Source organism: Alligator sinensis, unplaced genomic scaffold (genome assembly GCF_000455745.1).
Source record: "Alligator sinensis unplaced genomic scaffold, ASM45574v1 scaffold216_1, whole genome shotgun sequence".
In the NCBI taxonomy this organism is placed as follows: domain Eukaryota; kingdom Metazoa; phylum Chordata; order Crocodylia; family Alligatoridae; genus Alligator; species Alligator sinensis.
The window spans coordinates 4,491,221-4,502,606 of record NW_005841868.1 but is presented as its reverse complement, the minus strand read 5'-3'; the positions used below and the strand labels follow the sequence as shown (position 1 = coordinate 4,502,606).

At 51.2% G+C, this 11,386-nt stretch overlaps 1 protein-coding gene across 1 annotated transcript in view; it reads left to right on the top strand.

Annotated features, from left to right (window-relative positions):
• Positions 1–11,386, top strand: part of TBC1D10A (TBC1 domain family member 10A) — a 32,907-nt gene that overhangs the window by 12,380 nt on the left and 9,141 nt on the right. Inside the window, exons 2-4 of the mRNA XM_025193467.1 lie at positions 3,681–3,788; positions 7,951–8,057; positions 9,595–9,709. Coding sequence (XP_025049252.1) covers positions 3,681–3,788; positions 7,951–8,057; positions 9,595–9,709 — 330 coding nt within the window. The remainder of the gene's footprint in view (positions 1–3,680; positions 3,789–7,950; positions 8,058–9,594; positions 9,710–11,386) is intronic.

Sequence of the window (11,386 nt, the reverse complement as noted above, 5' to 3'; positions counted from 1 at the left end):
TTCTTCAAGTGGAGGTTAGATAAGCATCTAGCTGGTATCATATGAACCCCGCGCTCTTTCCTGCTTATGCAGGGGGTCGGACTCGATGAACTATTGAGGTCCCTTCCGACCCTAACATCTATGAATCTATGCTATGTGGAAAGGCCCCTGCAATTCTTGGATGGCTGGAACAAACACCAGCTCCAGCTCTTTCTGACTAAAGCCCACCTCCAGAGCCTTCCTGCTGGCTGCTCAGAGCTCATCCCCTTGGTCAGCAGAGTCAAAGCCATCAGGGAAACACCTGGAGCACAGCTGGCCAAGGATTCCAAAGTGGTTCCTCCCACCTGTGGTCCAAGCTCTGTGCTTGGAAAAACAACCCACAGAGCATCTCCAGGCACTTGCGAGGGACCCTTTTTGTCACTAGCCTGTTGCAACTTCTGTGCTTCAGTTTTCCCAGTGCCATATGACAAGTAGCTGAGGAGAGATTAGGACTCAGGTTCTCCCAAGTCCCTGATGTAGCCTTGTATATGAGAGTAAGAATCACAGTAAGAACTGTGATTTGTATGGAGAATGGTTTTGAATCCCATCCTACACATATTTACCCCTTATTGCCTTCCCAGGCGTAATGAGATTGTAGCAGGTCCCAGGGCTTTCCTTAAACACAAGGAGGTGGACAAAGAGGTGTCGAGATCTCACTGCAGCACTGATTGGCACAGCTGGGCTATGTGTGAGACAAGCTAGTTCTGCTGGCATCAGCTGCCTGGGATAGGCCCGGGGGCGTACCCTTCCCTCTCCTACCTTGGCCATCAATGTCATTCTACAGTCTCCTTTACTGCAAGGCCAGGAGTTGCGGAGGAGTCAGTTCTGGCATTACTAAATGAAGGGACCTGGTTGGGGTTTTGGAGACCTGGCTGGGAACCTTGCTCACGCTTAGAAGCCACCTGGGAGTCCAGGCTTAACTAATCAGCCTGGCCTTTTGTCTCCTTGGTGTCAGTAGGAAGCACACAGCAAGGTCTCAACCACTCCATCTTTACAAAAACCTCACAGCACCTTCCTGCATCACTAAAGCCCTCTGAGCATGGTTGGGGTCTTGGAAGTACAGCTGGGGCAGCCTGTCTTTCTCTTAGCCCATGGATGGCTGCTTCTCCCACCCAAATGTCTGAGCAGCATGTGAGTTTAGCTCAGACCTCTCTCTATTCCCTGGGCTCATTTAAGATTGCTGTATTCATTTCCTGCCCTCTTGCGGGGACTCAGCCTTATTCTGATCTGGACTTGTGTTATAACAGAACACATGCTTCCAAAATTGCAGGCTGTGGAATGGCTAGGTGCAATGGCTTGTGTCTGCTGATCTTGGCTCTGGGATTTCTGCAGTCACCTGGAAGCAAGAGTGCATTGCCACAACTGGTCTTGACAGGGGTTTCTTTCCCTTATTCTACACTATGACTCTACCCCTAACCAAAAGGCATCTTGATGCAAGTGTTCCTTGGTCCAGCCATTCTGGCAGCATCCCTCCTTAGAAGCAATGCATGGCTACTTTGTGTTGATGTTGTGGCCATTTTCATGAATGCAAACATCCAATCCTTGTCTGAATCCTCATGAGCTCTTGGTACCATGAACCTCTTGTTGCGGTGAGTTTATCCTCTGGGGATCGGACGTCCTGTAACAGTCTGCTGATGGATTTCCCTATGCTTTCCTCTGGCTGCTGCTAGGTGGGGTGCTGGCCTAGACAAACTCTGGCTTTCTCCACTCTATGCTTGAATCAGGTGGGGTGGTGATTTGAGCCATATGCTGATGGTGGCATGGGTGACCTAGAACTGTAGCTGAGTCAGGCTGTCCCTTCCCTCCCTGATCAGGCGTGCCCTCCACCCCACTTGGCAGTCCTTTCTGGAGGCCTTGCTTGGCATCTGGGCCACAAGGAGGGAGTGATGAGAAGCAGCAGTGAGCATCTCTGCTCCTTTCCCTGTGGGGGAGGCCCTGCCATCCACCTAGCTAGCTGCCCTCTGCTCTCACTGTGCTCAGCTGCTCCTCTGGCAGGCAATGCTCAGCCATCAAGCAGCAGGGTTTAAGGAGCAACAAGGGTGGGGGCCTAGTTGCAGCTCTGTTCCTGCTCATGCTGCGACCCTGCTGGGAATAGAAGGTGCCAGTGAGGGCATAGCATGGCTCCCAACGTTGTGCAAGCTAGAAAAGCATGGCTGTTCCTGACATCGGTGCTGCTTGTTGTGCTGCTGACGTGGATGTGGAACTGCAGCAGCTGCCCCTCCCTCCTCCCCGCCAGCAGCTCCTGTTCAGTCTTGCTTAGGCTTTAAACTTTCCTTTGTGCACCTCCGCAATATCCTGCCTGGCCGGCACGGCTGCAACCTGAGCTAAAACTTAGGAGCTTGAGTAGCAAGCAGCACATGGCCATTGGAATCGCTTGCCAAGTTTTAACGGCTCTGCTGTGTCAGGAGAGCGCTCTGAATTCCTAGTTCTCCACCAAGTTGTTGATCTGCAGTCCTGCTACCCCACGTGGCCTCTTCCGGCCGAACAGGGCTGGAACTGCACTGGCTTGGGAAGTGCTCAGCTGCGTGAGGCTGTGCATTGAGTGTGTTCACTAAAATCTTGAAAGTCTGGCTCTTGGTGTGCAGTCCCAACTCCACCCCCAGCTGGGTAGGCAGCTGGTAGCAAGTGAATGAGTCCCTCTCCCCAAAGCAGAGGGCTGTCTGTGGGTCTGGCTTCTTGCAGTCTAGTCAAGCATTAGTGATGCACAGGAACTTGCCAACTTGGGAATGAAAGTTATTCTAAATGCTTGATGCTCCCTGCCCTTCTGGCAGCCCAGTGTCTCTGGTGTTTGAGGGCCAGGTTCTTGGGGCTTGAGGCTGGGTGGTTTGTTTGCAGGAAAAGGAGAAGCAGATCAGATGTTTTGCATGTTTATCTGTTTCCTGGTGTGAGCAGGTTCATGGTGCTCTGGGGGTTCTGATCCTGTGGTGTTCCTGAGCAATTTTGAAGCTGGGATTAAGGCTGCCCTTTCCCAAGAGTCTCCTTGTGTTGTGAGTGTGCATGTGTATCTGAGCTCTGGAGTCTGCTAGGTGTTTGTACTTCCAGTCTCTAGTGCAGATCAGCCAGGTAGTCTGCTCACTCATTTTGTGACTCGGTGCCGGATGCAGGAAGCAAGATTTACTGTAGCTGCCAAATGAAGTGTCCCTGCCTCCCACCTTCCAGGAATAAAGTGGGAGCAGCATAGAGGGACCTGGGGTATAGAGAGCAGGAGACTGCAAGTACTTAGCCTCAGGGAAGCGGTAGTGGCTGCATAGGGCAGGCAGAACAACCTTGTATTAGGGCAGGGAACTGCCCAACTCTGGGAGGATGGGCTAATGAGATTTGTTGTCATGTGCTTAGAGCAGGCTATGAAGCCAGCCCTGCAGTCCAGTAGCTTGTGCAAACTTGCGGACTTCAGAATTTGGGGGGCCTTTGACCCAAATCACGTGCTGGCACTGTAAAATCCTCTTGCATCAACAGTTCACTCTACTTCCATTGTGACACATCTGGAGTGGAGCTGCCACACTCCACCCAGAGGCACTGCTATTTGGGGGTAGTAAGTCCCAGGTGTGCCTGAGGGTTGAGGACCTCACTCCCTCCCCTGCTGTCGTGCTGCCACTCCTACCTTTGGTTGTCCCTGTTGCCCCCCCTTAGCTCTCATTGCTTGTCTCCCTTCTGCCTTTCAGATCCGGCTGCGCTGTCAGAAGGGGATCCCGCCTTCTCTGCGGGGCCGGGCATGGCAGTACCTCTCAGGAAGCAAGGTCAAGCTGGAGCAGAATATTAACAAGTTTGACGTAAGGCCCTCTTCTTTCTCCCTCCCCTTGTCTTGTTTCCCTCAGGGGCAGAAGAGCCTGGGTAAACTGCTTGGCTGTGGCTGCTGCTGCCAGTGCCAGGTGCAAGATGCCGCAAAGATTTGTCCAGGTGGAACAGCACTGGGCAGCCAGCAGCCCACACTGGCATGACCTGTAGTGGGCTCACCAAGGTCCTCTTGTCTCTGCATTATCTTCTGTCCCATGGGACCATGTCTTCCTATATAACCCTCTGAAGGATCCATGCACGTAGTGGCAGGATTCCTTTTCCCTCCTGAACCTTCATTGGGAGACTGGAATGGCTCAGCTTGTCTGCTGTCCCTGGTTGCTGTGTGGCTGAAACAAGGGCCTTGGGGTCCAGTCTCACTTGAGAGCTCCATTGCAGTGATTTCCCTGCATCTGATGCTGCCCTTCTCACATATGGGCGCTGATGAGTTTTTCCTACCCTCCTGTGACATCTGGGTGCGGGCTAGAGTCCTCCTTTCTGCTGCCCGAGTTCTCAGCATGCAAGGCTGATAGCTGCATCAAGCTAGCTTCTTTGGCTAAATGCACTTTCCATACCCTTTCCACATGGCTGGCTTTCCTGGGATTCCAGTCAGCTTGGCTACAGCCTTCCCACCTGCAGCATGACTGTCCTACCCTGTGGAACTAAATGCATGCACTGTCTTGGCACAGCATCAGAACTTGCAAGGCTTGCTCCTGAAACTGGTCAGGGAGCCCCTGCATATTACAGGCTTCCCCTGGGTTAACTCTAATGTCTAGTATTTGATGTCAGGGATGTAACTAGGGTCAGGCAACTACTACAGCTAGGCTAGAGTGACGGGAGCAATGGGATAGATACTAAACAATAGCATCTGTTCCTGACCAGAGAGCCAGCTGCCTCTTCCTGTAGCTTTTGGCAGACTTGCCAGATTCCCCCTGACCCCTATCACAAAAAGTTAACTCCTAAACTGAGGTTTGTAGTGCAGCCATTTGGGAGAAATCTTGCCTCTGAACTACAGTAGTATGGACCCCACCCATTCCTGTGTACCATCATAGCTTCCAAGTAGGGACTCAGCTGCTGCTGCCCTAAAACAGCAACAAGGATGTGCTCAGTTCCAGGCAGCTGGAAGGTAGGGAAGCTGGTGCTTTTTGTTTAACTATTTATTATAATGTTGACCCTAGTCCGATGTTGGGATGTTGTTTTGCTACATGCTATACCAGCAGATAGATGGATAGTCACTACCCTGAAGTGCTTAGTGCGACTAGGTAGCTCCCTAAAGAGCCCTAGTGCTTCACAAGTACCAACTAATAGCTGCAACTGTCTCACTGGCCCACGAGCAGGGGTTTACAAGTGTTTTGGAGATCTCCAGAGGCTGGATCTCATTGCTGCAAGATCTTTTAGCTCCCTCTTGCAGTAAACTGTTTCATTCTCTCCTCACCCCCTGCTCTGTGCCATGACTCCTTGTTGCCCGAGGAGCCAGGGAGGTGCTGATTAGGGCTGTGCGAGGCTTCAGACAGAGCTTCAGATCTGGAGAAGCTTTGGACACTTCGGGGTCTGAAGCAGCACACCCGGGTCGAAGCGCTGGCCTTGTTAGGCTTCCCAAAGTGGTTCGGAGCCGCCTCAGAGAAGTGGCCATAGGGTATAATGGGGAAACAATAAAATATCTATAACTTTGTTGTTTTTTGTCTGATTTGGATGACATTTTCAGGGATGGTATCATCTTCAGAAAGGATGAAGCCTGCCAAGTTTCAAGAAGAGTGGTGCAGGTGTTTGGGGAGAACAGCACCCCAAATTCTTGAAAGCAAAACTCTCATGTCACGTCTAGACATTACAACATAGCGGGGTGAGAACTGCAGGGCTGGTAGCTCTTACCGAGGCCACAAAGCCTGCCAAGTTTCAAGGAGATCGGTGCAGGGGTTTGGGGGGAACTGCACCTCAAGCTGCAGACAAGCAAAACTCGTGCCATGGGTGCTTGTGGGACTGACTTTCTGTCTTGGGGTGTGGGGGAGACTGCTGCAGGCCTGGCTGCTAAGCTACTGTGTTCCCACTTACCAATCAATCAATCAATCATGATTCACTCAGGGACCAGCTTAATACACAGGACCTAGCTACTACATAACGACCTAACCAGCATCAATTAGCACCTACAAAACCAGGCTAAGGACAGGAAAGAATCAATACAGACAATCAACTGCCCCAAGACAGACACAGTCTTGGCAGGAGTTTTGTCTGTCAGCAGCTAGGGGTGCAGGGCCCCAGACCCCCCTGCACTGATCTCCTCAACAGCTGGCAGGCGTCATGGCCTCAGCAGGGGCCACCATCCCTGCAGCTGTCAGTCCGCTGTGTCTTAACACACGCAGTGTCACCCATGGCACGAGTTTTGCTTGTCTGCAGCTTGAGGTGCAGTTCCCCCCAAACCCCTGCACCGATCTCCTTGAAACTTGGCAGGCTTTGTGGTCTCAGTAAGAGCTACCACCCCTGTAGTTTTTACCCCCCTGTGTTGTAACACACAGCCGTGACATGAGTTTGACTTTCAAGAAAAAGTTCCCTCCAAACCCCTGCACCGACCTTCTTGAAACTTGGCAGGTTTCACACTCTCAGCAGAGGCTACCAACCCTGCAAGTTTCATCCAAATCAGACAAAAAAGTTATAGATATTTAATTGATTTCCCCTTATACCCTATGGCTGCATCTCCGAGGCGGCTCTGAAGCTTCAGAGCCACTTCAGCCAGATCGAGGCAGAAACCTGGTCTGGAGCTCTGGATCGGATTGCGGCCATCCAAAGTGGATGGATCCAAAGCCGGACCAGGTCGCTGCCAGCCTGGATCTCTGCTCCATGCTGAGTAGCTTCATTCGAGCTGTGTATACTACGGAAGCTACTCATTGCTGGCAGCAAGGACAGGTGAGTGTAGTTTAACGGTTGGTCTGCAAAGTGTGACTCTTTTAGTGTGGATAAGTGGGAGCCACTAGGAAAGACCAGAAGTGAGCTAATCTGTTCCTGCCAGGCCTGATGGCTATTTCTGGAGGCAAGAGACAGCTTGTGGCATGCTGGATTTGTGCTCAGACACCATCCTCCAGCACAGAACTTTGAATGTAGATAGTCAGGTTTGTTGCCCTGGTTCCTGTGGCCACATACTTTAAATAGATGGGGGAGGAGGCTGCTAGAGCCCCAGCCAGTCTTGTAGAGCACTTTCTCTCAACTTGTGAATTACTCTATCTAATTCATTCTGCTAGTGTCTTGTGCCTTCCACTAGAGTGATGCTAGTTGAAGAAACTAGGCAGCGAGGAGAAATGACACAGTGCTGGGGAGCCTGGGTTGGATCCTGCCAGCATCTCCCTGGGCTGGCTAATACTAAGGCCAGTGGAATCCAAAATGTTTCAGCTAAGACTACAGCATGTTCACAGGCTCTCTGGGCTCAGTAGTTTTGAGAACAGTGTGGAATCAGAAAAAATATATGCCTTAAACTTTGACTATTTTAGTTATAAGATGACATAACCGCTTTGTGGAGAATTGCTGGCTCTGTATAGTAGAACAGATAAGAGAAAGTGTTTGTTCTTTGTAACTCCTCTGCAACTGCTTCGCTCACCGCGGCCTTGAAGATAGCAAAAAGTATGTACAACTGTGATTTGCAGGTGCAAGAAGGAGGTTTGTGAACTAACCTCGCCTCCCCCATTAGTTCCCATCCTGATTACAGCAAAGAAATAATGAAGTAATGTTATAGCCGCTTTTCATGCTAATTTCACTATATGATCACGTGAGTTGTAAGCAACTGTTAAAAAGTATATAAGCCTCCTGATTTTGCTCTTGGGGGGGGACCCCTTCCAAGTGCTTGGGAGATCCATGTCACTTTGGAGTCCCCCCTACAGCTGTAGTTTCTTTTGAATAAAAGCTTCTGCTGACCTGACCCAAAAGTATGCTGCGTGTGTTTCCACGACAACAGGGAGCCAGCAGTTCTTGGTGTTACCAGAGGCAATGAAGCCAAGCTATGGGCTGTGGGTCCTCAGTGTGCATGTGGGCTGTCCTGGCTCATGCTGGCATGGAGACATCCTGGCTGGGCAATAACTGAAGAGGTGAACCTAGTGCTGTTGCTGATGTCAGTATGTGGTGGGAGCTCCCCTGTCTCTCTGCTGTAACACTTGCACTCACTTGCATTCTCCTTCCTAGGAGCTGGATCTTTTGCCAGGGGAACCCAAGTGGCTGGATGTGATCGAGCGGGATCTCCATAGGCAGTTTCCATTCCATGAAATGTTCGTTTCACGGGGAGGCTATGGGTAAGTGGGGAAAGATCTCTCTGGCACCCAGTTAGGTCTTTGCAGCATCCATAATGCCAGGTGGCTGATCCCTGAAACTAAGTCATGTTGCACCTGCCCAGCAGATGATACCCTTGAGGCGTGGATACCTGAAGAGTAGACCCAGAAAAGAGATTGGGTAGGGAGAGCTCCTGTCTCCTCCAGCTTCATGCTGGCTGCCTCCTGCCATCTCTCCCACCCAAGTGTTTATGCAGACTATCTGGCTCTGAAAGGCCTGGCTTTGCTGAGGTGGGAGGTAGGGGGAAGGGAGGTTACCTGGCAATATGCTAGGACCAAGCAGCAAGAAGTGCCTGCTCCCGCCCAGTGTGGAACAGAAGGGGATTGTGTGTGGCGGTGGGAGACACCGCTGGGCGTGCCTGATTTGCCAGGTAACCAGGCATGTCCTGAGCTGCATTGCTGTGCATACAGCAGCAGGCCCAGGCATGTTGGATGAGAGTGCTAGACTGGGCCACCTCCAGTACTGAGTTCAACACACTCCCTGCCCGCCCTTGGTCTCTGGCACCGCAATGACCAGTTCCCAGTAAACCCAGGTGCTTCTTCCCGCTCCAGGAGAAGGGAGCATGTCAGCTGCTGAGTCAGCATTCTCCTCGAGAACAGCAAGGTCAGGAGTCTGTGTTCAAGTCCCTGGATTAATCGTGACTAGCCTTGTTGAAGGACTCTGCATCAGAAGATTATGGCAGCTAAGAAGGCCTTGTATACAAATGAGACTAGGAGCTCCCTGGGCAGTCACTGCACAGATCAAAGCCTTATTGTGTGGCTGCAATTGTATCTGTAGGGCCCCTCTTAGTAGGTGCTGTTCAAGTGGAAAACTCTGCCCCCACAGGGTTCTCAGTGCAGAGACTAAATCATCTTTGTGAGGAGGGTGGGAAGTGCAAGGAAATAACGGGATGCCTGTGACTTGTGGTACATGACACCCCAGGCGCTAGACTGGTGAGAGGTTCTGTTTGCATCTTGGCATGGGTGAATTTTGAGTGTGATGGCCCAGAATTGTCTGGAGAAGCCTGCCTGAGATGTATCCTGCTGTGCTCAGAGGTCTCTCCATGCCAAAGCAACCTGAGTGCATTTGGCCTGTTTGAGGCCCAAGTGCTACTGCAGTTGTGCTGAGACAGGGACTAATGTCATCTGGGCTAGAGAGCTCAGGCCCTGTCGGCTGGGTGGAATTGTTGGCCTAGCTCCTTCAGCCCATCTCAAAGACAGGAACCTCAGCAGTAAGTCTGTCTATCTAGCACAGTGCTGGGATCTACCCAAATGCTGATGGCAGAGCTTCTGGCCCCCACCTCTGAACAGTGACCTGCTGAAGTAGACTTCCCTGTTCTAGGTGCCACTGGAGTGCTTTGCTTATACGGTGTATTTGCCATTGGTCTTCCCACTTAGGGACCATGATGCAGGCTCTCTTCCTTGGGTCTGCGTCTTAAGGCAGAAGCTTGTGTACAAGTCCCGTGCTGCTGCCAGTCCCTTTCTCTCTGCCTCTGAATTGGCCCATGCTATTTCTCTACAGGCAGCAAGACTTGTTCCGGGTGCTGAAAGCTTATACGCTGTACCGGCCGGAGGAGGGCTACTGCCAAGCCCAAGCGCCCATCGCAGCTGTCCTGCTCATGCACATGCCTGCTGAGGTAGTGAACATGCATGACTTATGTGATAACCATCAGAGCTGTGGGAGGGCAATGGAGATGGAGACCATCCCTTGGGATGGAGCTGTGTGTGTAGGGGTGGGGGAGCTGGATCTGGACTGGAGCAGGCATGTCCCACTGCACTGTCTGTACTAGTTCCCTTCAGTTGACTCATTCTGGAAGGGAGCCCAGTAGAACGCAGGTGTAAAATGGTGGCTAAGGAGACGGAAGGTGGAGCAGTTTTGGAAGAAGATGGGAGGGCAGAGTGCTTTATTTAATTTTCCTCATGAGAACCTGTTCCTGTGTGCGAAGCGATCTTCTTGCAACCCAAAGGAGGGATCTCTGGACACAGTGGAACCTCTTGTTTCCCATATGATTTCTATGGGGTTTGGCTTTACTGCAGCTTTGGGTTGGTGTCCTGCCTCCCTGGAAGATGCTCCAAATTGATAGGATAGAGGAGTGGTGATTTGCTGTAATTTAAAACTCTATTGAGAAGAGGGACACTTCTGGAAAGCAGCGGAAGGCTCAATCCTACAGTGAGGTGGGGAGTTATCTTCTACCCATAACAGGTCCCTAGACATGCAGGTTGAGAGTAGAGGGTAAAATCTTGTTCTTGGGAAGTTTATCCTTTTATGTTCAGCCTAAGAAGCAAATTATCTGAGGAATGTATTGGTGCCCCTCTCCAAAGCAGTGGTGTGGTAGGTCTGATTTTTCTAGTATGAGCGTTTCTGTGGCTGTCTTTGTGTTTATCCTCAGTTGGAGGAAACCCAAACAAATGCTTGGCCTTGGCTGGTGACCTGCACCACTGGGTTACTAGATTTCAAACTATTGGAGAGGCTTTCTCCTTAACTAGGCAGGCAACGGGCAACCCCTGCACATTCCAGATTTGAGGTCTTCTTTCTGCAGAACTCAGCATTGTAGACAGCTGTGGGGCTGCTGCTTTCTTGTGCTGCCAGCATGGATTGTGGAGGAGGATTCTTCTGCCTCCAAGTTATGGTAGTGCAGTCTACTAGATGGAGCCTTGGGAAATCTGGATCGCTTTCCTGGCCCTGCTAGTGATATTGGGCAAAACTCTTGGCTGATCAGTGCCCCAGTTCCCCTGTCAATAAGTGGTGATGATACTAAGTGACTTTGTAAAACACACTGAGATGGATGTGGGGGTTAAGACCTCTCCTGAGGAGCCATCATATGTGCCTGTAGACTAAACCAAAAGGTGCATAGTATTGCATTCCCTGGGGGCTTTCATCTCTGAACTGTTTCAAACTTGTAACTATCAGTAGAATGTAACATGAGGACCTCGAAGGTGCTGAGCCTGTAGTTGCTGCTAACATGGGTGGGGGCTGAATGCCCAGCACCATGATACTGGGCTTGGGCAAGCTGGGGAGGGGGATGGTAAAGTCCCAGCTCTGTTGCTCCATTAAAGTGGAGCTTCCTGCACCCATACAAGAGTAGGGGAAGGTGTTCTGATCAGACTTGGCCCTGCTACTTTTCTTGGTTGTGTGGGTCCCCAGGTCCAAGTGCTGGGGGAGGGAGTCTGCATAGATGCTCTTGCCCATGCTGGGGTATGATTAATGGCCTTGAGGGGAGCAGCCCTGGCAAGTGGGATTGAGGCGATCTCTGGAACAGCAGGGCTTGTACAGCCGTGATGACAAGCATGTGAGTAAGTCTTGCAGCGAAGTG